Source organism: Corylus avellana, chromosome ca2 (genome assembly GCF_901000735.1).
Source record: "Corylus avellana chromosome ca2, CavTom2PMs-1.0".
Lineage (NCBI taxonomy): Eukaryota > Viridiplantae > Streptophyta > Magnoliopsida > Fagales > Betulaceae > Corylus > Corylus avellana.
Genome location: NC_081542.1, coordinates 23838867 through 23864246, shown reverse-complemented (window position 1 = coordinate 23864246; position 25380 = coordinate 23838867). Strand labels below are relative to the sequence as shown.

The 25380-nt window shown below is 36.2% G+C and overlaps 2 protein-coding genes and 1 long non-coding RNA gene across 3 annotated transcripts; all 3 read left to right on the top strand.

The window, feature by feature from the left end:
- Window positions 1-921: 921 nt before the first annotated feature.
- Window positions 922-2903, top strand: LOC132172318 (xyloglucan endotransglucosylase protein 1-like). Its single transcript, XM_059583795.1, has 3 exons — window positions 922-1480; window positions 1566-1759; window positions 2501-2903. The coding sequence occupies exons 1-3, from the start codon at window positions 1199-1201 to the stop codon at window positions 2901-2903; spliced, it is 879 nt and encodes a 292-aa protein (XP_059439778.1). The 5' UTR covers window positions 922-1198.
- A 5633-nt stretch (window positions 2904-8536) lies between these two features.
- LOC132170779 (protein SRG1-like) lies at window positions 8537-10867 on the top strand. Its single transcript, XM_059581883.1, has 4 exons — window positions 8537-8782; window positions 9402-9649; window positions 9732-10056; window positions 10601-10867. The coding sequence occupies exons 1-4, from the start codon at window positions 8537-8539 to the stop codon at window positions 10865-10867; spliced, it is 1086 nt and encodes a 361-aa protein (XP_059437866.1).
- Window positions 10868-17953: 7086 nt separating this feature from the next.
- Window positions 17954-19647, top strand: LOC132170782 (uncharacterized). The gene is made up of 3 exons (XR_009438991.1): window positions 17954-18284; window positions 18550-18623; window positions 19526-19647. It is a non-coding gene; the product is annotated as an uncharacterized LOC132170782 (long non-coding RNA).
- The last annotated feature ends 5733 nt before the right edge of the window (window positions 19648-25380 follow it).

Sequence of the window (25380 nt, the reverse complement as noted above, 5' to 3'; positions counted from 1 at the left end):
TATATAATATGACCTAAACTTGACACACAAATACAAATTAACTCCCCCAACTCCAAAGACCAACTACTATATATATATATATATATATATATAGTAGTTGGTCTTTGGAGTTGGGGGAGTTAATTTGTATTTGTGTGTCAAGTTTAGGTCATATTATATACTTGAAAATATTATAGCTTATTCTGGAGATAATCACACAGCAATTAAAGGTAGCGCAGAAGATGGCGCCAGGTCATGTGGCCATGCAACATACACGCGTTTCTGTGATAGCTAGCCAGCTCCAACTCTTATTTCCATACAACCTCTTCAGCCACATTACTTTAGGGTCCTGCACGTGTCCTCTTGCATGATGTCAAATAATTTATCCTCTCTGTATCTCATCACATATAATCACGCACGAAGCTTCAAAATTGGAAGGTTATATCATATTCAGGCACATTGCTCTGAGCCTTCCTCGGCTGTTTGCCAAGGCAAAGCCAAATCTGCCAGTGGGCCCTCAGAATTTCAAATCACAAGGAATGAGAGGATTGAGATTCTCTAAATTTGAGATTCTTAAATTCATTAATTTCAGCAATTTTTCTCATTTAAATTACTAAAATAAGTTATGCTTTAGTATTTAATGAAAAAATATGGCTTATTAAATTCTTTAAGGGTAGTTTTCTCATTAAATTCTAAAATATGGCTTATCTTAGTCGCTTAGATGAGATAAACAGCTGAGATTTATTAATTTGAGGATCTCAAATTTAAAACAAATTTTAAGAAATCTCAATCGGCAATGAGATACATTTTTTTTATAAAAAATACATGATTTTAAAGATAAAACTGCACCGTATACTATAAACTCATTCACAACTTTCTTATTAGCTAAAAACACTCAACTGCCAGCTCCGTTCCCTTTGTATATTTATTGATTTTAAAAACACACGATTTTAAAGTCAAAACTGCAATTTTACGGACCTTTTAAATGTTCTATCCCTGTATACTCCAAACTCATTCACAGCTTTCTAATTAGCTAAAGACACCCAATTGCCAGCTCCATTCCCTCTGTATATTTATTGATAAATGTACACTACTTCTTCAAGCATCCTACACCCTTCACCACAACCCTCTCTTTCTCTCTCCATTACCTATAAATTCCTCCTCCCAACACAAATACACAATCTCACCATATTCCAATTAATTCTCTCGATCTCTAGAGATGGCAGTATACATTTGTCATAGGATTTCAGAGTTGCTCTTGGTTTCACTCTTTGTGAGCTCCTTTGTGGTTTCTTCTGCTGGCACTTTTGATGGAGATTGTGACATAATGTGGGGGGATCATCGTGGGAAGATTCTAGATAAAGGGAAGCTTCTCACACTGTCACTTGACCAAATATCTGGCTCTGGTTTCCAATCCAAAAGAGAATATCTGTTTGGAAGGATCGACATGCAGCTGAAGCTCGTCTCTGGTAACTCTGCTGGCACCGTCACGGCTTACTATGTAAATCTCTTATCTCCATTTTTGACATATATTGAGAAACAAGAGAAAATTTGCTAGCTCCAAGTTTGTTCTTTAATTTCTGCAGCTATCCTCAGAGGGGACTAATCATGACGAGATTGATTTTGAGTTCTTGGGGAACTTGAGTGGACAGCCCTATATCGTCCACACAAACGTCTATACACAAGGGAAAGGGGAGAGAGAGCAACAATTCTACCTCTGGTTTGACCCAACAAAAGATTTCCACACCTATTCCTTTGTATGGAATCCACAGCTAATTATGTAAGATCTCTACTTCTCACATCGTGTAATCCATGCATCTCAGTTTGATGATATGCAAATTTTGAACACAATTCGTAAACTCGACATTAACTCCATATAAAATTAGTGAATTTGGAACTTATTTAATTAAACAAGTCAGGTTATAATTTATTTATATAATCTTTTATATATATTCATGTTTTGACACAAGACATTTATAATTGACAATTTTAATGTTTAGTTGGCAATTTTTAACACGATCAATAGACCCGTCACAAACCCAATATAAAATTAACGAGTTAAAAGGTTTGACGTCACCCGGCCCTAAGATTCTTAATTAACCAATATTTTGAATATTCTAGTACACCATTAAGTTAAGCATTTTTGCAGTAACTTAGTATTTCTCTCTCTCTAACAGTGAATTTAAGATATTTACTTCTCACATCATGTAATCCATCTCATCAGACCCGTGAACTCAACATGAACACGAAATCAGTGAATTTGGATCAAGTGATTTGACTCGTTTAATTAAATAAATTAAGCTAGAATTGATCTATATATAGTTTTATATTAATGCTGACAATTTTTGACACGATCCGGGGACCTGTCACAAACTCAGCATGAAATTATCTTATCCGATTATAATTAAAGGGTTTGACGTCACCCGGCCCTAAGATTCTGAACCAATATTTTGAATATTCTAGTACACCATCAATTTAAGTAACATTTTTTGGTATTTTCTCTCTCGCTCTCTCTCTGCAGTTTCTTGGTGGATAACACCCCCATAAGAGTATTCCACAACGAAGAGTCCATTGGGGTTCCCTTCCCCAAGAGCCAGCCCATGAAGCTTTACTCGAGCCTCTGGAATGCAGACCAATGGGCAACAAGGGGTGGGCTTGTGAAAACGGATTGGTCCAAGGCTCCTTTCACTGCCTACTATCGTAACTTCAATGCTAATGCCTGCGTGTGGTCTACAGGCTCATCTTCTTGTGGTTCAACGTCAACGAGCTCCCCCACTCCTGGTGGTTGGCAAACTCAAGGGCTCGATGCAAATGGGCGAAGACGTCTCAGATGGGTGCAAAAGTACTTCATGATTTACAACTATTGCACTGATTTTAAGCGATTTCCTCAGGGTCACCCACGTGAGTGCCAGCGTGCTAGCTAGCGCTAGCTAGCTTCCATTGAAACTGAAAATGTTGTTTGTAACTTTGTGTGAGTATATATATATGTGTGTGTGTGTAAGGTATCTTTCTGCTATGGGTTGTATAATATGTTAAAAAGTATTTATTATATTATTAAATTTATGTATTTTTAGTGTTTGAAACTAGTTAAATATTTTACATGATAGGCTTCATCGGTTAAAAATGGAGTTTGAGAATGAGAGAAATTGTTAAAGTATTGATAAAAATGCTAAATTCATCTCTTCCTATATGCTTAAACTTTGGATAAAATGAAACACATCAAGTCAACAAGTAAATAAATTGTCCAAATTCTATTCACTTGTAAACTGGATTCCAGAAATTTTGTTTCAATTTGGTTTATTAAACTGATATTTGTCATGTCTGTCTTAGAATATGCGACTCTCACATGTATAGTAGGTGAAAATTATGTGCTCTAAAGACAAATGTCATTTTAATAAATTAGATTGAAGAAATTTTTTTCAACTCAATTTGAGAGAAAACTCTCCTTTTTATATTATTTGGTAGTCGTATGAGATCAATAAGAATCCTAAATAAAATATTTTGTTTTGTGAACTATGATGTTTAAGAACTAAAAGCTGGAGGGAGAACATTCCCTGAACCATTTTCACAATTCATTCTCTCTTCTTTTACCAAAACCATTTTCATTTCATCCAATTAGAATATCAAATTCTCATTGGATAAAATGCTTGAAAAAGTTATGAATAAAACATGATCAATTCGGAACAACAAAATTTTAAAGAGCATGGTAACATTTACTTGCAAAGAGAATCGGTTTTTGAAACTTAATTGGATGAGAATTTAGATTTCCTTCATTCCTCTCTCACGTGTGCCTTGGTGTTTTGGTGAAAGGAATTTTGAGAGAAAGCAAGGGATTGCTGAATGGATTGAAGGTTCTAGACTTCTAGGAAAATTAGGGTTTTTGGGTGAAGTCCCCAAGTTATGCAATTTTTGGAGTAGTTTTAAGAAATTTGAAACTCAAATCTTGTTAACCATTAATTGTTGGCTGTCGACAAGGTTTTTCCCTACTTAAGATAAGATTTTGATTAAACAAAATGGAGCAAGTCCTACAAAGATTTATTTAGATTGTTCTCTATCCATCTTGAAGGTTCTCTACAAAGATTTATCTAGATGGTTCTTCATCCATCTTGAAGGTTCTCTACAAAGATTTAGTTAGATGGTTCTCCATCCATCTACAAGGTTCTCAATTTGTCTCCATCATCTAGATGGTTCTAACTTGGATGTCAAGTTCATTCATCTAAACGGTTCTAACTTTGGCTATAAATAGCCAAAGGGCCTTATGCCTCAAATATGATCGATGATGATCAACAACACACGAGAAGAGAAGCCAAGAGAGGAGAGCTTCAGTTATACTCCAGAGAGAGAGTTAAGAAAAGAATATTTTAATACACCACTGAGAGTGTATATTAATTTCAACAGAGGTTGTTTCTCTCTGTATTATTTTACTGCTGTATTAACTCAAGTTTTGCATAACTTGAGTAAATACCATTGTAATAAGTTGTTTATAGTGAATTGTTCGGAGTTAGTCTCGTGGATGTAAGCCCACTGTAAATACTGTGTGTTGATCTCTTACATTTATCATTCCATTATTATTCTATGGAGTTTGCACAATCATTGATTCAAGGGTGTGTCATTCCCTAACATTAATGTGGCATGTGAGTACGAAGGATTTTAAGTTATTTTGAAAACTCAATTTGTGATAATCAATGTGGTACATGGTTTAGGAGAGATTTTAGGTAAGTTTTTAAAATCAAAACTTTGATGAATGTTCCATGGTAGAATATCACTAGGGAAGATTTTTTGATTTTGTTTTAGTTTCTTTTTATAAAAAATAAAAATAAAAATAGAGAAAGGTTTGCCTGTTAGGGAGTCTGGAGACGTCAGTACAGGGGTTTATAGAAAGAGTTGTCTTTTTTGTGTAACAGACTGCCCCTAAAAACTGCTCAGCCAAAGGTAGGATCCAATGGCTAGAAGAGCACCGCATTTCACCCGACATCCAGTACGCCGCTGACAACCCTTGAAAATCCGGAGGACTAAGTGTCTTCCACTCCCGGTTGTACTCATAACTGCATAAAGTCTCTAAGGTGAACAATATCTAGCCAATGGAACAATGTAGGCAAGGGAAGTCGGCAAAATGGATCTATAACCTTGGGAAAAAGATTGGCTCTGAGATCTGGTCAAGGGGTTCCCAATCCCAAACCCATTGGCTGTTGGTGGACTACTTGAGTTGCTTTCACAGCAAGAGAAGAACATGCTATTAAAAAAACACATATTTCTCACGGGCGCTAAAAGGACACTTACAACTTTTTTAGAGACTAGCTAACTGGGCTATAGGAATTCTTACAACCCAATTTTTAGAGGCTGGGTTTTAGGTTGGTTGGCTAAGCATGTGGTTTTGCTAGGGTGGTTGGATTACTTTTTTGAAAATCAAACTTTTGACAAATCTCTCTAGGTAGCACTGCATGCACATATGTGGAGTTAAACTTTTGGCTAATAAATTTGATAAGAAAAGTTTGAGAGGTTTGAATGCTTGAGTAGGGGCTAAGTCCTTAAATAACTCTTTCCCATCTTTTATATTTGTTTTGAATTTGAAATCTAAGAGAGAGCAAGATGGAGAGTTCAATAGGACTTAGCACCAATCAATATGACTTCCTTTCTAATATGGAGAGTTCATTTATTAAAAAAAAAAAAAAAAAATGAAATGCTTCATCGAAAAGAAGAAAAGTTTGGACAAATATGATATTAATTAACAAGTTAATTTCCTAGCTAGGAAGGTAATTAATGTAACAAAACATGAAGACAAGCATGCATGGAGTTTTGGTTCTTGTGCTCAAACTTTTAACCTTAACAATGGTTTTTCAAAATGTACAGTTTCTTAAGAAGACCAAGTCATAAATGCAAATATCCAATTAGAGTACGTTGTTGGCCTCTGGGTCAGTCAACAGAGTCGTTGGCATGCATACAATGGAGATTAATTTGTCGGCAACCTCAATATTCCACTCGGTGGAAATATTCAATTTGAAATTCTCTACTAAAAATAAGGTAAAAAGTAGCGAAAAGTAAGAAGACATAAACACTCTAAATTAACTACCACAGATAATTACCCCAAAAAAAAAAAAAAAAAAAAAACTACTACAGTTAATTAACTTTAAAGCGTTATAAAAACTCCGATCTAATGAGACAAATCATCAACAAAAATTGCAAAATAACACAAACCACTCGTAGTACTAAAAATAAGGGAAAAGGTTCTAAACATCATAATGAACTATTGGTGCGCTTGAGATTGCGATTTCGCCAGAATAATCTGAGTTTTTAAAAGATATCTCAAAACGTAAAGTGTTTGGCATTGCAATTTAAAAAACACTTAATTTAAAATAGGAAAAAAAAAAGTGATTTCTATAAGCAAGTTAATTAGGGGGTACTTATTTGAAAATGTGCAAATTACACAACAAATATTTGATAATAAAAAAAATACTTTTTAACATATTTTACCAAATTTTTTTGAAATTTTAAAAAGTAGCGATTTCAAAAACACAATTTTTAAAATCTCACTTATTAAAACCACAATTCTAAACAGATCCAAAATCAAAAGGAGCAGGTATAATCAACTTGCTATTATTAAAAGCCAATGCCAATTGTTTCACAAATTGACAAAAAACACAATAAAAAAAAAAAAAAATTGGTGGGCACTCTTATATATATAAGCTAATAATTGTACATGTCCCAAACTTTAGTGATTAATATAAATTATATAATGGATGGTGATATGGTAAAGTATTGATAGGCCCCCTCCTACCACCTCTCTCCCTTATTAGCACAGGATCGTGTGAACAATTCCTTTGCTGATACCCCCACAAAACTCCATCAGGGTTTACCGAGAAAATATTTTCTTGGTGCCAAGATAGAGCAAGCTGGCCCCTCCTTCACGGCCCCACCAGGCTTTGGTAATTTAGTCCAAGAGCCAGAATTTAATAAGTTGAAAAGGACGAACCACTTGTGAGTGAGAGAAAATGGAAAAATAAAGTAGGTTGTACAGAAAAATAGTGACCTCATGATCAATGTTATCTAATAGCTTTTGTTTGTTTTTATTTTTTTTATGGAAAAATGTAAAATCACTTCATGATTTACTTCATTTGCAATTGAGAGCTCCTACTATGCGGTCGGTGTGTAAAAGACCACTTTTACAGCACCCAATATGTATTTGACATATAAGGGAAGCACAGTTTATGGAATAGGATGAAAACACGGGATTTCTTCTTCATCCCACGCAACTCTCTGCCTTTCTTCTTCATCTTCCATCACTGCTGACGGGATTTCTTCTTCAGACCCACTGTTTCCTCTTCCACTTTTTCTCTTTTTCTCTCTTTCCTCTTCTCTCTCCCCCTCACCGACGGGCAGCCACCGGTGTTTGTGGCCTGTTCAATTTTTTTTTTAGGGGGGGGTGTTTTTCTGATGGGTCTTCTCTCCACAACTAGGTCTGGTCGTGACCCAGCCGTGAGTCACCCTATCCGACCTCTTTTTAGCCAAACTTAGCCTCAAAACTAGTTTCTAATGCCTCAAAACCCGTTTTTAATGCCTCAAAACTCGTTTCTGGATTCAAAACTAAAACCTTAAAGTGAAAAGTTAACCCTTTAAGGATTTTATCACTCTAAAAGGATCCACCAGAGAAGGCTTGTTTCAGTAGACCCATGAGTCTCTTGTGCATATCCATGTAGAGGGCTTGGTTCAACAAAAATTCAGTGTATTTTGTTGTAGGTTATTTTTGTGCATTTTTTGTACTTTAGGTGATAGATGTGTCAGGCTTCTATTAGTTGCTGCAAAAGTGGCCTTTTACAGACCGACCTGATAGAAGGTTTTTCCTTTGCAATTACATCTACTTGGCATTAAAATGAAACAATTTAGTTTTTATAGTCAAATTTTGTTCACCAACTTAATAAAATCGAATAACGTGAAACATGAGAATCAATAAAATTATAACATTTGTCCTATTTAAGTTAGTGTTACACTAATAAAATCTATTAAATTTGTGGACGGAATTTGACTCTGGTAACTATTTTTTTTTTTGGCATATCTCAAGAAGTGCGAGTTCAATTTTATACTACATAAAGCTAATTATAAATCACTAAAACGATAAGGACTAATTTTTAATTTATCCCTTTTTTCTTTTTTCCCCTTGTAACTTTCATTAAAAGACAGACAACTAGATTTGTATAAAATTTGTGTCTATCATTCATCTTAAAAAAAGAGTCGTGTGACTCGTGTCAATATTCTTAAAGTTGAGTGTTCTTGATTGGGAGTAGGTAGGATTGAAGCATTTGGGCTTTGGGTTTTCTTGGAGCTATGGAAACAGAGCAATCGCTCTGTTTCCATATGACACGAGTCACACGACTCGTGAAAGTCCAAATGAAGCATTTGAACTTTCATTAATAGACAGACAACTAGATTTGTATAAAATTTGTTTCTATCATTCATCTAAAAAAAAGAGTCGTGTGACTCGTGTCAATATTCTTAAAGTTGAGTGTTCTTGATTGGGAGTAGGTAGGATTGAAGCATTTGGGCTTTGGGTTTTCTTGGAGCTATGGAAACAGAGCAATCGCTGGGGAGCTCTCTCCCAGTTCCTTGTGTTCAGGAGCTAGCGAAGGAGACGACGGCGACAGTGCCGCCGCGGTATGTGCGTCCCGATCAGGACCCTCCAAACATATCCGACACCACTTGTTTACCCCAAGTCCCAGTCATCAACATGCAGAAGCTTTTCTCCCCTGAATTTATGGACTCTGAGTTGGAGAAGATGCACTGCGCATGCAAAGAATGGGGTTTCTTCCAGGTCATCCTCTCTTCCCATCTCTTTCTCTAGATTTTTTTATTTTATTTTTTATTTGGATATGTTAATTTTTCCTAAACATAAAATGTTTTTTTTGTTGGAAAATGTTTTCAGTGAAAAATATTTTCTTGATTTTTTGAAAAATATTTTTAGGTGTTTAGCGCGTATGAAAAATTACTATTTTTTTATATATATTTTCATTCCATCATATTAAAATTTAAATTACGAAAATCCCCTGACTCCAGGCCCAATGGTGTCATAACTGGTTCCCAGCATGTCCCGGCCAAGTCCTAATGATGTTCTAACTGGGTCTCAGTTAGGGCTCAGTGGGTTCTGACTAGGTCCAGCGGTGTCCCATTCGGGTCCGGAACAAGTTTCGATAGATCTTGGTTGAGTCTTGACAGGTTCCAACCGGGTCATGATAGGGTTTCGACTGGGTCCTGGCAGGGTACTAATTTGGTCCTAACCAGATCCCAGCGGTGTTCCGGGGACGTCCTAGTCGGGTCCTTATGATGGCCTAGTCGAGTCCTGGTGGTGTTTCGGCGTTGACTTTCTCTCTCATATAAAACTATATAGATATATGTTATCTCTTTTTATGTAAAAATTGGAAATGTTTTTGTAGTTAATAAATCATGGGGTGAAAGCTTCATTGTTGGAGAAGGTGAAATTAGAAATTCAAGAATTTTTCAAGCTGCCGATGGAAGAAAAGAAGACATACTGGCAAGAACCAGGACATTTGGAGGGTTTTGGACAGGCCTTTGTTGTGTCCGAGGAGCAAAAGCTTGATTGGGGAGACATGTTCTACATGGTCACTCTCCCAACCTCTTTGAGGAAGCCCCATTTGTTCCCAAAGCTCCCCCTTCCATTTAGGTCCTCTCTCTCTCTCTCTCTCTTTCTCTCTCTCTCTCTGAAAAATATGAGAGTAGGTTGTTTAATTAATCTTCACATGCAGAGATAACTTAGAAGCTTACTCAGCAGAGCTTAAAAGCCTTGCCATGAAAATCATTGAATTTATGGCGAAAGCTCTTAGAATGGACTATAATGACATGAAGAACCTGTTTGAAGATGGGAAGCAGGCATTTAGGATGAACTACTACCCTCCATGTCCACAGCCAGACCTTGTGATTGGCCTCAACCCTCACTCTGATTCTGTCGGCCTAACAATCCTCCTCCAACTCAATGAAATGGAAGGCCTCCAAATAAGAAAAGATGGGATGTGGATTCCTGTTAAACCCCTCTCTAATGCTTTTATTGTCAACATTGGAGACATTTTGGAGGTATATAATTAAATCTCTTTGGAGTAACTTCACTTTACACCCCTGAATTACCACGTGATTTGACATACCCCGAACTTTGAAACCTCTTAATTTGGACTCCTGAACTTTCAATTGCAGTCAATTTACTCTCCTTCGTCAATTTTTGCCGTTAAAACCCCTAAAAAAACAAAATTACCCTTCAATTTTATTTTTATTAAAAACAAATTTTGAAAAGAAGGATCACAATGTGGCCCAACCGTGGGTCACCTTGTGATTTTTTTTTTTTAATAATATATATATTTTTTAATTTTTAATTTGAAATTAAGGGTAAATTTGAAATTTTATAAAAAAGTTAACGGTATAAATGTCATTGTCTCACTTTTAACGTTTAAAATCTGACGGAATGGTTCAAATTGACTGCAATTGAAAGTTCAGGGGTATGTCAAATTGTGTTGTAGTTCAGGAGTTTAGAGTGAATTTACCCCAATCTCTTTTTTATGTGCTTTCTAGAATCAAACATATGCTTAACTTGTTCTTATGTGTTTTCCATGCATGTTTTTTGCAGATTGTGACCAATGGAATATACCGTAGCATTGAGCATCGGGCTACTGTTAACTCAGTAAAGGAAAGGCTCTCCATGGCTACATTTTACAACCCCAGACTGGAAGGAGATATGGGTCCAGCACCAAGCCTTATTACTCCAGAATCACCGGCATTGTTCAAAAGAATAGGAGTTGCAGATTACTTCAAGGGACTTTTCTCTCGTAAACTTGATGGGAAATCATACATTGATGTCATGAGGATCCAGAATGAGGAACAGAAAGGTTCTTGAGACTTAATCTTCCATATTGAATAACTCAATGACTACAATAAATACTATGAAAGCTTTAGTGTAATATGCATGAGTGCCAGGTTCAATCTGGTTTGATCATATGCAAGCCAGATTTAAATAAAAACATATTCATGATAAAATGGTTTTTTTTTTTTTTTTTTCCAAATAAAAACACATTCAGCCTACTTAAAGGATAGAAAACATGAAGGAATCTCATAATTTTTACTTGAGCTCATCCAGATACTGAGAGACTCCTTTAAGTGAAAGAGAAAGGTTTATAAAGAGAGAAGAAAAAATACTCATGGAAGGATGTTGCTATTTGTAACAACTCCTTTAATAAGCAATGATGAAGTCGCCCAATAAGCTATACATACTTAATAACATCTCGGGATAAACATCTATATTTTCAACTTTTACATTGTTACAATGCATAACAAAAGAATAGCTATAAAAAAATGTTATATCTGACATAATGCCATAGATACATCACAAATGTTGATAAACATATCTAAGATGAGGTACAAATGGAGATAGACTAATACGCACTAGTCAAATACAAAAGTATGTGGCATTTCACGGCAATCGTAGTAGCCCGGGCACGAGGCCACTGTATCCTCGTCAACATTATCATCACCTGCAACCACAACATTATTTATGCAATTGGGGAGTTATGACGTTTGCCCAGGCGCATTACTGACTTGTCACAATGAGCTGACTTTTTGTTTTCTATCATGAATTTACAATAACAGCTACACTTGGTTTTACAATATTTGTAAAACAGTTTGCAGCGGATGAAGTAAACATTATAGTTATGAAAACCTTCGAAACATATTATTTAGCTATGAATGTATGTGCATGCTTCAAACTCACGCTCAAAAACCTACAAATACAAACCCATCTAAAACATATCACATCTATATATACATCGTATAGCTCAGCTACACCCATATACTTTTAACCTGAAACCTTAGGCGAAATACAATTACATAAGCATATCTAAGCCAACGAGAAACTATAAAACATCATATGCAAGAAGTTGTAAAGATACAATTACAGTGGTCTTCTAGAATGACCATGTTTGCTAACAGGTCCGAACACCACAAGAACATATACTCTAATACTCCCTTGAATGTATCGTGTTCGGATATCAGTTGTTGAACTTGTCTCCTTTAAGCAAATACTCTTTACCATCTTCAACAGTAATTTAATTTGTTAACCTCAGTACATATAATAGAATGAAATTGACTTTGCTACCTTACCATAACACAGGTTAAGGTGTTGTATTTATAAGAAGATGATTACAAGAGTTTGAGTTTGATAGAAACTCAACTTCATGAGATATATCAAAATACAAAGTGATTATCTTATCTATATATAAAAGTTTAAAATTACAAGATCACAAGATAACTATCTATCCTTATCTGGTTGTTTATCTTCATCATCACTTGATATGTGAGCAGGTTTGAATTGGTCTCTAACACGCCCCCTCAAGCTTAGCGGTATAGGAAGAACGTTAAGCTTGGTACGAAGAGAGCCAAACCGGGAGGATGAGAGAGGCTTGGTGAAGATGTCCGCAAGTTGATCTTTGCTAGAGATGAATTTAATGGAGAGTCGATTCTTTGCAACTAGGTCACGGACAAAATGGAAATCAATTTCCACATGTTTTGTCCGTGCATGAAACACAGGATTTACGGAAAGATATGTAGCCCCAATATTGTCACACCATAAGGTTGGAGGTTGAGAAAACTTTAGGCCAATTTCGGAGCACAAAGACATTAGCCATGAAATTTCCACAGCAGTGTTTGCTAATGCTTTATACTCGGCCTCGGTGCTTGATCTAGCAACTGTGTTTTGTTTGCGACAACTCCAAGAAATTAAATTGTTGCCAATGAAAATGCAATAACCACCTGTGGATCGTCGGTCATCTTGTCTACCTGCCCAATCGGCATCAGTGAATGCTTGAATGCTAGATGTGGATGATTTCTGGAACATAAGGCCATGCTGGATTGTGTGCTTTAAATATCGTAAGAGCCGTTTTACAGATTGCCAATGTGTAGCTGTAGGTTTGTGCATGAATTGCGCAAGTTTGTTGACACAAAACGAGATGTCTGGACGTGTGATGCAGAGATATTGTAGAGCTCCAACTGTACTTCTATAAAGAGTTGGGTTAGAAAATAATTCACCTTCAAATGCCGAAAGATGAGTAGATGTAGCCATTGGGAAGGTGACCGGTTTAGCCTCAACCATTTTTGTGCGTTTGAGGATGTCCATTATGTATCGTTGTTGTGATAAAATGACCCCATGAGCACACGGCAGTACTTCAATGCCTAAGAAAAAATTTAATGGACCCAAATCCTTGACAGCAAAGTCACTGTGTAGTGCTGTGAGCAAGGATTGAATTGCACTAGAACTGGAGCAAGTGATTAGTATATTATCCACATAAATTAAGACTAGCATAATATATTCAGAAGTTTGATGAATGAAGAGAGAAGTATCAGATTGGGAGCTATGAAAACCCAATGTAAGCAACTTGGAACTTAATCTTGAAAACCATGCCCGAGGGGCATGTTTAAGGCCATAGAGTGCCTTTTTTAGTTTGCAAATGTGTGTAGGATGTTGCGGGTGAGCAAAACCCGGAGGCTGGGTCATGTAGACTACTTCGGATATGGTGCCATGGAGGAAGGCATTTTGAATATCAATCTGATGAATATGCCATCCATGTGAAATAGCTAGAGATAGTGCAAGTCGTACCATTGTAAGTTTAACCACAAGGCTGTATTCTCACCATAGTCGATGCCGGATTGTTGATGGAATCCTTTTGCAACTAAGCGAGCTTTGTAGCGGTCAATAGAGCCATCCGCTTTCCTCCTCAACCGAAATACCCATTTGCAGCCAATAACATTGGAAGATGCGGAATGGGAAACTAAAGTCCAAGTTTGATTTTTTAACAATGCATCAAATTCAATGTTCATAGCTTGCCTCCAATTTTGATCTTTCATGGCTGATGTGTAGCATGTGGGTTCTATGGTTTGGGGAGTAGATTCGGCAATAAGGGCTTTTGGTAAAGGGTATCGGATGGTGCCATCATGAAGCTGTTTGGGTTTGGTTATATTGTTCTTTGAACGTGTGATCATGTGGTGAGGTGTAGGAGATGAGGTGGGGGATGCTGCATCAGATGTATGTATAGAAGATAATAAAGGAGAATTTGAAAATGAGTTTGCCGTATTACTTGGTGGAGTTACGGGTTGGGACGAAGATTCGGTTGATGTGGGCAGAATGCAGGGTGTCTCATTGTCTCTTGAGGAGCAAGAAAACTTGAAGGGGAAAACGGCAATTGCTTGGCTTTGGAGCTGAGACAAGTCGAACATAGGACTAAGTCCTTATTGGAAGAAACTGGAAGCTGGAAAAATGAGAGCACTCTACGAACCACCTTGAAGGCAGGGTGACCAAGCCGTGAGTGCCATTGAGGAAAAGAAACACGTTCACCAACCAAAGCAAAAGGAGGCGATTTATTTGCTGAAAGGGGAAATTGGTAGAGTCAATGACTATTCGGGCCTCGAAGTAGCACCTTCTTCGAACGTCGATCCTTCAAAAGAAAATAAGAGGGATGGAATTCAAAAAGGATGTTAGTGTCTTTGGTGAAACGGTGAACATATAAAAGGTTCTTGGCAATTTTTGGAACATGCAGCACATTGAATAAATCAAAATTAAAGGGAGGGGAAGAGAGACGGGTTTGTCCAATGTGTTCAATGGATAACCCTGTACCATTTCCAATCTTGATCTGTTCAGATCCAGTGAACTCCTCAGCCTTGATGTTGAGGTTTTGCAGATCTGATGTTAAGTGGTGGGTTGCTCCAGAATCCGGATACCATGTAAGACTGGTGTTTTGAGACGGATCAGAGTAGTATGCATGGGGCTGTGCAACAAACTCACGGGGAAAAGCTTCATTGAACCGGTTATACCAATCAAAGGCGATGTGGCCAGGGCGGTTGCATACCTGGCAGATTGGACGTGAAGATGATGTATAGTTTTGATGAGGACCACGACTGGAGTTTGCATAAGAACCATGCCCCCTGCCCTGTTTTGTTTTGGAGAAGCTAGAATGAAACCCACGCCCAGATGGGTGATTGGCAGAAGAGGGGTTTCGCCCACCTCTGTGGCCACGGTGGAAGGATCCACGAGATGCATAGTTGGCGCCTACGATAGAGAGATCCAGGGCAGAATTGTGCTGCTATAACCTTGATTCATGGGAGAGCAAGTGGCCATATAATTCTTCGACGGAGAGAGGTTCCACGCGGGTAGTGGCTGAGGTGACGAATGTGTCAAATTCTGGACCCAATCCGGCAAGGAGAAAAGATGCACTCTCAAAGGCGTTGAGAGGCTGATCCACGGCAGCAAGTGAATCTGTAAGGGTTTTAAATTTCTGGTAGTAGTCTGCAATTGTGGAATTACCCTTTTTGAGCGTGGCCAGTTGGTAATGCACCTGCATGGTGCGTGCACGGGAACGAGACGTGAAAAGGGTCTCCAAGGTTTTCCAGGCAAATCTGGATGTTTGGCATCGTGCAACATGAGAAATCATGTTTTCGGATAGGGCTGTGGTGATGGCGCCTAGGATAATCTGATCTTGCATATTCCAATACAAGTATGCTGGATTTAATGAGGTAGTAGTGACACCATCTGCATCAGTGACATCAATGTTGGGTTCTGGTTTAGGAATAGTGCCATCCACATATCCAAACAGATTTCCACTGCGGAGATGTGGAACAATCTGAGGAAGCCAGAGAGAATAATTTTCACTGGTAAGCTTGATGGGGTTGAAGTTGGAAAAGGTAACAAGCGCAGGAGTTTGGGGTTGGTTGGGAACAATAGCAGCCATGAGGAAAATAATTTGGATTGGAAAGGGGCGTAAGTCAGATTAGCTTTGATACCATATAATAGAATGAAATTGACTTTGCTACCTGTAACGCCCCGATATTTGAGCTAGCAAATATCGAAGTCGTGACGCTGCAACTTTAGAAAATACAATCTTACAGCGGAGTATGTATATTTTTTTCTTTTTCTATGACCTAGGAATAACTTACACAACACAGTTGAGCTGACTGAAAAACCTCGAGGTGATATATTATTAAATAAAATAGAAACATGGTTTTCATTACAACATATGTATACACTAGGTGTACCAAATATATGCCACAGACGGCACCTAAATTAACATAGTAATATCTATTAAGTTTACACACATCACCATACATAATAAAAGCGATTAACATAAATGAGACTTGCTCCATAGAGTAAGCATAAATCCTGCAGCAGATGGTCTATCAACCATCAAAACCAGTAAAAGGACCATCGTCCTCACTTTCTATCCCTGCATCAAGATCTATGTAAAGATGACGTTATCATATTTACATAGGCAAACAAGTGAGTAATCTATTTTCCTAGATATAAAGACTAAAAAGACTAGTTTGAACAAATAAGATTAAAGACTAAAATATATAATAATGAATGAGTTGTGAATGCAGCGTAATGACAGATTAGTTTGTGTTTTATGATAATCTTTCTTCAGACCTCTTCTCATGAGCTCTCAGCCCGCTTACGTCCGTTATGTCCCTCACACTTTAGAGGTTTACCTGTTTGGTGCTGGCAACTACACCGCCCCAGCTTAGTTATATATTAGGCCTGTTGGACGGTTATATACCCCCATCCACTGAGATACCGACAGTTTCTCGCGGCAATCCACCCAGCTTGTTCTTAAGGTGGCTATCTTATCAGCCCATTTTATTAGACACATTATGCAGTAGTTGTATTGCAAAATTATATCAATAAGACAAAATAAGAATTCCTATAACAATAAAACAAAGCTAGTACTCAGTAAGTATATCCATACTTACTCTCCTTAGCGTAGTATTCTGCTCCACTTCTGCATATAATACATACATACAAACAATACTTAGTTCATTCTCCAATAATATCATTGTTTAAAGACACTCATCTTTTTATATTTATTTATTATCCGTCACTTCATCTTTACTTACTCATTTTATTATATTAATATAAAATAGTCATATATAACTAGTTAAATGACTGAATGTAAATGTTAAATGCATATTTCGGGGATGACCTCAAATAGTCTTTACCGCCAGAAATATGACAGAAATTTAAATGACATAAAAGAAATGACTGAATGTAAATGTTAAATGCATATTTCGGGGATGACCTCAAATAGTCTTTACCGCCAGAAATATGAACAGAAATTTAAATGACATAAAAGAAATGACTGAATGTAAATGTTAAATGCATATTTCGGGGATGACCTAAATAGTCTTTACCGCCAGAAATATGAACAGAAATTTAAATGACATAAAAGAAATGACTGAATGTAAATGTTAAATGCATATTTCGGGGATGACCTCAAATAGTCTTTACCGCCAGAAATATGACATAAAAGAAATGACTGAATGTAAATGTTAAATGCATATTTCGGGGATGACCTCAAATAGTCTTTACCGCCAGAAATATGAACAGAAATTTAAATGACATAAAAGAAATGACTGAATGTAAATGTTAAATGCATATTTCGGGGATGACCTCAAATAGTCTTTACCGCCAGAAATATTGTAGTGCCCCAGATTTAAAATCCTCATTTAAAGATATTAAATTGAAGATAATATTATTTTAATAATTATATTAAGTGATGAGATTTGTTCTTGAAGAATTTATGGATTATATGAGTATTATAGGAATGAGGTTTTATTTGAGATCATACATCCTAAGGTTTGGGATAGATTATAGCTTGATAATTTAGTTGGTGACTTTAAGAGATATGATGATATAATGATACATATTATACATTTGAAGGAAAGTTAGCTTTGAGGGATAGTTGATTTGGTGTTAGCAAATGAAGAATGGTGTGAGAATGGTTAGATGAGATTAGATATAATTTTAATAAGGAGTGGGCCCAAAGTGTTGTTAATAATGGACCGGAACCCTTCAATAATTCACACCATTTTCTTTCTTTTCCTTTATTTATTCCTCTTTTTTTTCCACACTCCCCTCTTTTTTCCATGAGGCCCCCACCCACTTTCTTGTCTTCCTTTCTTATTTTCCACCAGCACACCAACGACCAACCCCTCTCTTCCCCCACTTTCCACAATAGTACCACTCATTACTCCTTCCTTTTTCTTCCTTCCTTCTTTTACCACATGGCTTTTGACTTTTCTTTTAAATTTTCTTTGACTTCACCTACTCTCATTGCTTTATTACTTAACGGAGAGGAAGAAACAAGAAGATAGAGAGAGGGAGCTTTACGGATGTAAGAAAGAGAAGACAGAGGGTGAGATGCTGAGGGGGAGAAACAGACATTTAGAGGATGGCCAAAAGAGAAATTTGCAGAATAATAAAAATGGGTTCTTCAAAGGTAAATTTCTTCGTCCTTTAGCTATGGGTATTTGATTTTAAATTGAGTAATGGGTCTTAGATAAGAACCTTTTGATTTAATCAAGATGATATTGGGTGGTTTCACTCTAGAGAATTTTGAATTAGTTTTATGAGTTGATTCTCTATTCTTGGGCTGAATTATAAGATATTTTGGGTTGGATTTTAATGGGTTAACTTCCCAAAAGGAGTAGACTGGAGTTAATTGATTTTGGTGAATTGTTATTAATTTAGTTGTGAATAAACAGAATGGAACAACAAGATATTTTTTTCAAGATGATTAATTAGCAGTTTAAAGACTGCTCATAGCTTCAGTCTAGAGGTAAGTAAATTCACTACCCCTTCTAAAATTACTTCATGTCATGCTATTTATATATTCTTGTATCAAATTGTAAATGATTATTTTATTTACGTATTATGAAGTTATGTTGCATGCATGAAGGATTTCTAAAAGAATTATTTAGAAAGTTTATATTTCTTTAAATGCTTTTTAAGCACAACAAGTTTATATTTGGAAAAGTTTCCATTTTAAGAAAAGAAAGTTGAGAAATGATGATGATTATAAGAAAGAAAAAAGATGATAAACCCTCCTACATGTTGCCCTAAGATGCATCAAAAGAAGTACAAAGAAAAGTACAAGAGATGAGATAAATGTTTATGAAATGAGGGCACATGTATGGAGGAGAGTATTTTTGGCCCCAAGATAAGATAAGATGAGAGTTCGGTACCGATACTCGGATGGAGGCGAAACCACTGAAGGAGGCTATGCCAGAAGGTGGTATTCCATCAACTAGACCGTTGAGTGCACCAAGAAAGAGTTAATTGACGGTCGGGCATGGCTGTGGCCACAGTTCAGTGCCATGGTCACAAGGACCCGCAACCCTCGTGCACAGGGGTAATAGTGTACATGGGCCTTATTATGAGAAAATGATACTATATTTTCAACGAAGATATGCTAAGATGATTTACAAAGATTATTTATAATGATGCATTATGATGATGATTTATAAAGATGATTTACAACGATGATCTATTACTAGATGTAATAGTATGTATATGTTACGGGAGATGCAACCGTACATACAGATATTATTATGGCTAGAATTATATTTATTTGCGAAAATGATTTTCAAAACTGAGAACAAGGAGTAAAACTATTTATGGTTGTGGATTTTACTTGCTGGGCCCCCTTTGGGCTCATTCAGTTTTATTTCTTGTTTTCAGGTAGAAAGGATGCTGGAATAGGAGGCCGGAATGGGGTGGGAATAATTATTAATTTTCAAAGTCTTTTCATATAAGTTATTGTAATGATATGATATTCCGCAACTAAAGTTTAATGTTTTCTAATTCCGCTTGTAATAAAATCTCTTGAAAAAATGTTTTACGCATTTATTGTATCTTTTAAAATCAAGTACTCTGATAGACCTTATAGATCTTTGCAAGAATTTTTGTTGAAAAAGAAGAAAAGTGGCAAACTCAGTCTTAACGGACTGGGGATGTTACAATTTTGGTATCAGAGCAAAGGTTATAAGGTTCTGGCAGACTTTTCAAAAAAAAAAAAAAATTTGGGGGGGTTAATGAGAAGCCACATTCCGGCCAAGTAGAGTGTGCATTGTTGTGTGGTCTCTAATAAATGATGCATGAGCATTTTTCTAATGGTTAATTTTTTGTTAAAAAAAAAAAAAAAAAAAAAAATCATCTTAGTGTGATTAATTTGGAGGATTTTATTATTGTGATCATGTTAATGACGGAGATGAATTTTTATTTTATAGATAGGTTGTGATCTATAGTATCTGCCTATTTGGATTTGCGGCAGTTTTCTAGAGTATCGATTGATAAGGTATATTTTAAGGTGTCTCGAGGATTTAGAAAAGATTATTGATCATGATTTAAAAATCGTATGATGATTTTATAAGATTTAGGTTACGAGATGATTTGTGAAATTAATTTGATGACAAAATGGTTTTATTGATTTAGGTTGTGAGACAAATGGTGTAAGTGACTTAGTAACGAATGGTCTTATGGATGTCGGTTGTGAAATGATTCTTGAACTGAATTAATGATATAAGAGTTTATATGAGTTTTTGGTAATGGCTAAGGTTTGGTCGATGACAATAATGATACTATGATTGATGTTATAATATATGGATTGATGAATAAGGATTACGTAGTGGCATGAAGTGAATGCCTAAGTATTGCAGGGATAAATGCAAATAAGGTATACCCTAGAATCTATAAGATATTTTGATATATAAAGTTGTGGTTTAAGGATTTTGATATTTTCAAATGATTGTGATGACTTTAAGGTACAATTCATGAAATCTTTGAGGTGATTCTTAGAATTTGAGGTGCTAGGTTTTCTGTAATTGAGGTAAATTATATTGAAGTGATGCTTAAAGTTTTGAGGATGAATTAATGCTCCTAGGTTGTGGATAATATTTAAATTTTGAGGCATTAGTGGATATGAAATTATGAGAAATTTTAGTTACATGCCAAAGCTTTTGATATAATTTCTTTTACTAAGTAAAGATAATGGATTATTATTCTTGAGGTAAATTGAAGCATAAAGGTAAGAGTTGAAAGACAATATGATACAGTGATATAATATAGTGACATGATCTAAATTTCTCTTATAAGATATATGTTCAATGATATTAAAGTATTTTAGAGGTTGATAACATGTGATGGTGCATACTTAGATGTTTTATTGAGTGATTAACTTGCTAAACAGATTGTTTGTTTAAAGGAAGTTATTACAATGACAGAATGATTTCATAATGAATATTAAATGAGTACTGAATGATTACGAAAAGAAATGTTTGGAGAACAAGCTCCTTATATTATTACATACCAGTGTCCATCAAAAAAAAAAAAAAAGAAAGAAGAGAATTTGTTGCATAAAGATACACGTGGTAATGATGAGCAGATGATTCCTCAGAGCTGCTTCAGAAAAATTATTTCTGCATAGAGAAAACCTAGTATGAGCAGAATCGTATATATTTATATAATTGAATTATCAAAGAGAATATTTATTTCTAATGAGGTACCTGACTAGAGCGTGTGCGGAGAGACTTGCAACACCCCTGAACATCGACCCGGAGTTTTTCGTGCTGTCGCTGGAGACGTTCGGTATTCTTCTCCATTTCTAGCATCTTTGGTCCCAAGTATTCTGCGTAAGATAACATCATCTTTTTCAGCTGAGTATTCTCCTGCTTCAAATCCACGTGTTTTCGTTTGTAGTATTTGAGCAGTCGCTGTAAGACCCCGATTTGGTTTCTTGAGACTTTCAGCTCAACATTTCTGGCACTCAAACGTTGTGCCATGTCAGAAACTGAAGCAGCACCTTGGATACTGAATGCCAATGAATTATTAATAGCATCAGTATCCGACCTATCAGCTAAGAACGTTTGATCCCGTGGAATTACGAAACCTTTGGCCACTGCTACAGCAGTAGAATCATGGAGCATGACAGAATCGTGAATAGTGATAGGACGATTGTCAAAGACAAAAGTTGGCTGCCATACGTTAGGATATGCAGCAGGTTCATTAGGGTGTGTAACAGGTACGACGGGATGAATAGCAGACACTTCAGGGGGAACAACAGGCACCTCCGGTTGCACGTCAGGCATAACAATGGGTTGTGCTGCAGGAGCAACATTCAAATCGAGGTTGTTAACGGATGATGATGATACTCCCATATTTAGGAGAGTAAGGAAAAATAGTTGAGAATACGAAGAAATTGGGAGAGATGAAGTACTGAGAAGAGACTAAGCGTTAGGAACTGAAGAAATTTTGTGAAGTTTCTGGAAGCAGCAGACGAGTGGCTTTAAAGGAATTTTTCACTTCAGGTGAAATAAACAGTAAACAACAAAGCGTTAGGCGACCTCGGGCCGCGATGGAAATTTTGTCAAAAGATCCCGTGGAAGTAGGATCTTGTCTCCTGTCATAAATTCGACTGAGCTCATTTTTCAAACCCACTGTTCAATCAACGACTTCAAATACCATGCGTGGGCAACTGAATGAATTGTCATGCCAACGCGCACCACGCGCTCGTTCATTACCAGAAATCTTTCCTATAAATTCACACCTCTTTCTCCATTGCAACACATGCCTTCTGATCATACCCCTTCGCCTGAAATCTTCTGTTAATAGCCTTCCATACAATGAAAGCTCGACTTTTCCTCCTAGTTGAGCGTATCCTCAAGAGAAAAATGCAGCCTCACGACTTGATTCACAAACCCAACTCCTTATACTCTCAGTAGTAAACCATTGAAGCAAGATTATCGTTGATCATGTCCTGAGGAAGCAAGATTATCCTTGATCATGCTTCTCAGGCTAAATATCTCTCTTTTCTTCAAGTCTTCGTAAATGACAGAAGAGAGAGAGCATCCGATGTGGGTATTTTGAAAGTCTCGGAAAGAGCTCACATGCAAATCATGTCCTGAAATGCTTTTCAAATCTTCATTTCTAGAAAGCAACAGGACTATCTTTCTCTCTTTCTCTTCTTGACCTTGCAAGACCCAAGAGAGAGAGATTTTAGCATGTGTACTTTGGAACATCCAGCTTGGAAACTTACCCATATCCTACTTTGCTTGCTTATCAATTTCATCTCTAGAACGCAGCAAGCACAATATGTATTAGTCAAGAATGGATGAGAATCTTACATTTGATGTAATCGTGTATTTCGTTTGAGTTGAAATCTTAATTACGAGTTTCTTTTGTTGAGTAATGATTTATTAAGTAAAGATGTAGTACTGAAAGATTTTCGCTAATATTGTAGCACCGACACAAAGTTGGGATGAGAAAATAGAAACGGTTGTGTATTTAGAATGAATCGAATTATGATGTCACTTCTGAGGTATATTCATGTAATGATGTTTGAATGTTTGGTGCTATTTACTTTTACAGGTTTATGATGGTGAGAAGTTAATAATTATTAGAGCATCATATTAAAATTTCGTATGCATGATTTGGAATACTGAGATACTAAAGAGAATATAGGCAGGAATGATTTTTACACCTTTTGATAAGATTGATTAAATTAGATCGAGAGAATTATTGCAGGCTTGAAATGAGGACTATGATGTTTGGAGGTATGAACTATTGATCACATGATTTATTAATTTGATGTTTAAACCTTGATTGTAGACTGTTGATGAATAACTCGATTGTTGTTATTGAGGTTGGAAAGAAACAATGGAAAAGATTTTGAGGTAAGATTTTAAGTGTGAATTGATGAATGATTGCAGAAATTGAGACTTTAGACTGTGAATAAGATTTACTCATAGAAGAAGGAGATGGAATTTCAATATGATAAAAGAGAGTAAGCTTGGATGAAGGATTGAAAGGAATATTATCTGAATCCCTCAACTTGAAGATTGGACGATAATATTATAGGTTTTAATTTCGAGGACGAAATTCTAATAAGGAGGGAAGATTGTAGTGTCCCAGAATTTTCAAAGCTATTTAAATAGATTATTTTGATAATGATGTTACTTTAATATCCATTGTAGCTAAGGATTTTAATTATTGGGAAATTTATGAGAGTGGTAATTAGAGAATGGTAATTGGTGAAATAGTATAGGGTTGGTGAAATAGTAAAATGAGGGTATAATTGTAAATTGAAGATAGGATGAGGGTATAATTGTAAATTGAAGGTAGAATAGTATAGGGTTGGTGAAATAGTATAGGGTTGGTGAAATAGTATAGGGTTGGTGAAATAGTAAAATGAGGGTATAATTGTAAATTGAAGATAGAATGAGGGCATAATTGTAAATTGAAGGTAGAATAGTATAGGGTTGGTGAAATAGTATAGGGTTGGTGAAATAGTAAAATGAGGGTATAATTGTAAATTGACGGTAGAATAGTGTTTGATTTTCTCCTATAAATAGAGCTCTTCTCCTTCAGTATTTTCACCACTCATCTCCTCTCCCATCTCTTGCATATATTCTTCCTTCTTCCGCTTTTTACTCTGTCTTTCTTCTTTCTAAGAGTGTTTACTCAGAACAGAGAGAGAAAGGGCGAGACCAAGCGCTACAAGAAAGAAAGAACACAAGAGATAGCGGACTTGAGAAATTAGTTTCAAAAGATATACTAGTGGTGTTAGTCATATTGGAGCAACTAGATTCCTTCATACCACTTTTAGCTTCAGTCTAGAGGTAAGTAAATTCACTACCCCTTCTAAAGTTACTTCATGTCATGCTATTTATTCATTCTTTAATAAATTGTAAATGATTATTTTATTTACGTATTATGAAGTTATGTTGCATGCATGAAGGATTTCTAAATGAATTATCTAGAAAGTTTCTATTTCTTTAAACGCTTTCTAAGTACAACAAGTTTATATTTGAAAAGGTTTTCATTTTGAGAAAAGAAAGTTGAGAAATTATGATGATTATAAGAAAGAAAAATGATGATAAACCCTCCTACATGTTGCCCTAAGATGCATCAAAAGAAGTACAAAGAAAAGTACAAGAGATGAGATAAATGTTTATGAAATGAGGGCACATGTATGGAGGAGAGTATTTTGGCCCCAAGATAAGATAAGATGAGAGTTCGGTACCGATACTCGGATGGAGGCGAAACCACTGAAGGAGGCTATGCCAGAAGGTGGTATTCCATCAACTAGACCGTTGAGTGCACCAAGAAAGAGTTAATTGACGGTCGGGCATGGCTGTGACCACAGTTCAGTGCCATGGTCACAAGGACCCGCAACCCTCGTGCACAGGGGTAATAGTGTACATGGGCCTTATTATGAGAAAATGATATTATATTTTCAACGAAGATATGCTAAGATGATTTACAAAGATTATTTATAATGATGCATTATGATGATGATTTATAAAGATGATTTACAACGATGATCTATTACTAGAGGTAATAGTATGTATATGTTACGGGAGATGCAACCGTACATACAGATATTATTATGGCTAGAATTATATTTATTTGCGAAAATGATTTTCAAAACTGAGAACAAGGAGTAAAACTATTTATGGTCGTGGATGTTACTTGCTGGGCCCCCTTTGGGCTCATTCAGTTTTATTTCTTGTTTTCAGGTAGAAAGGATGCTGGAATAG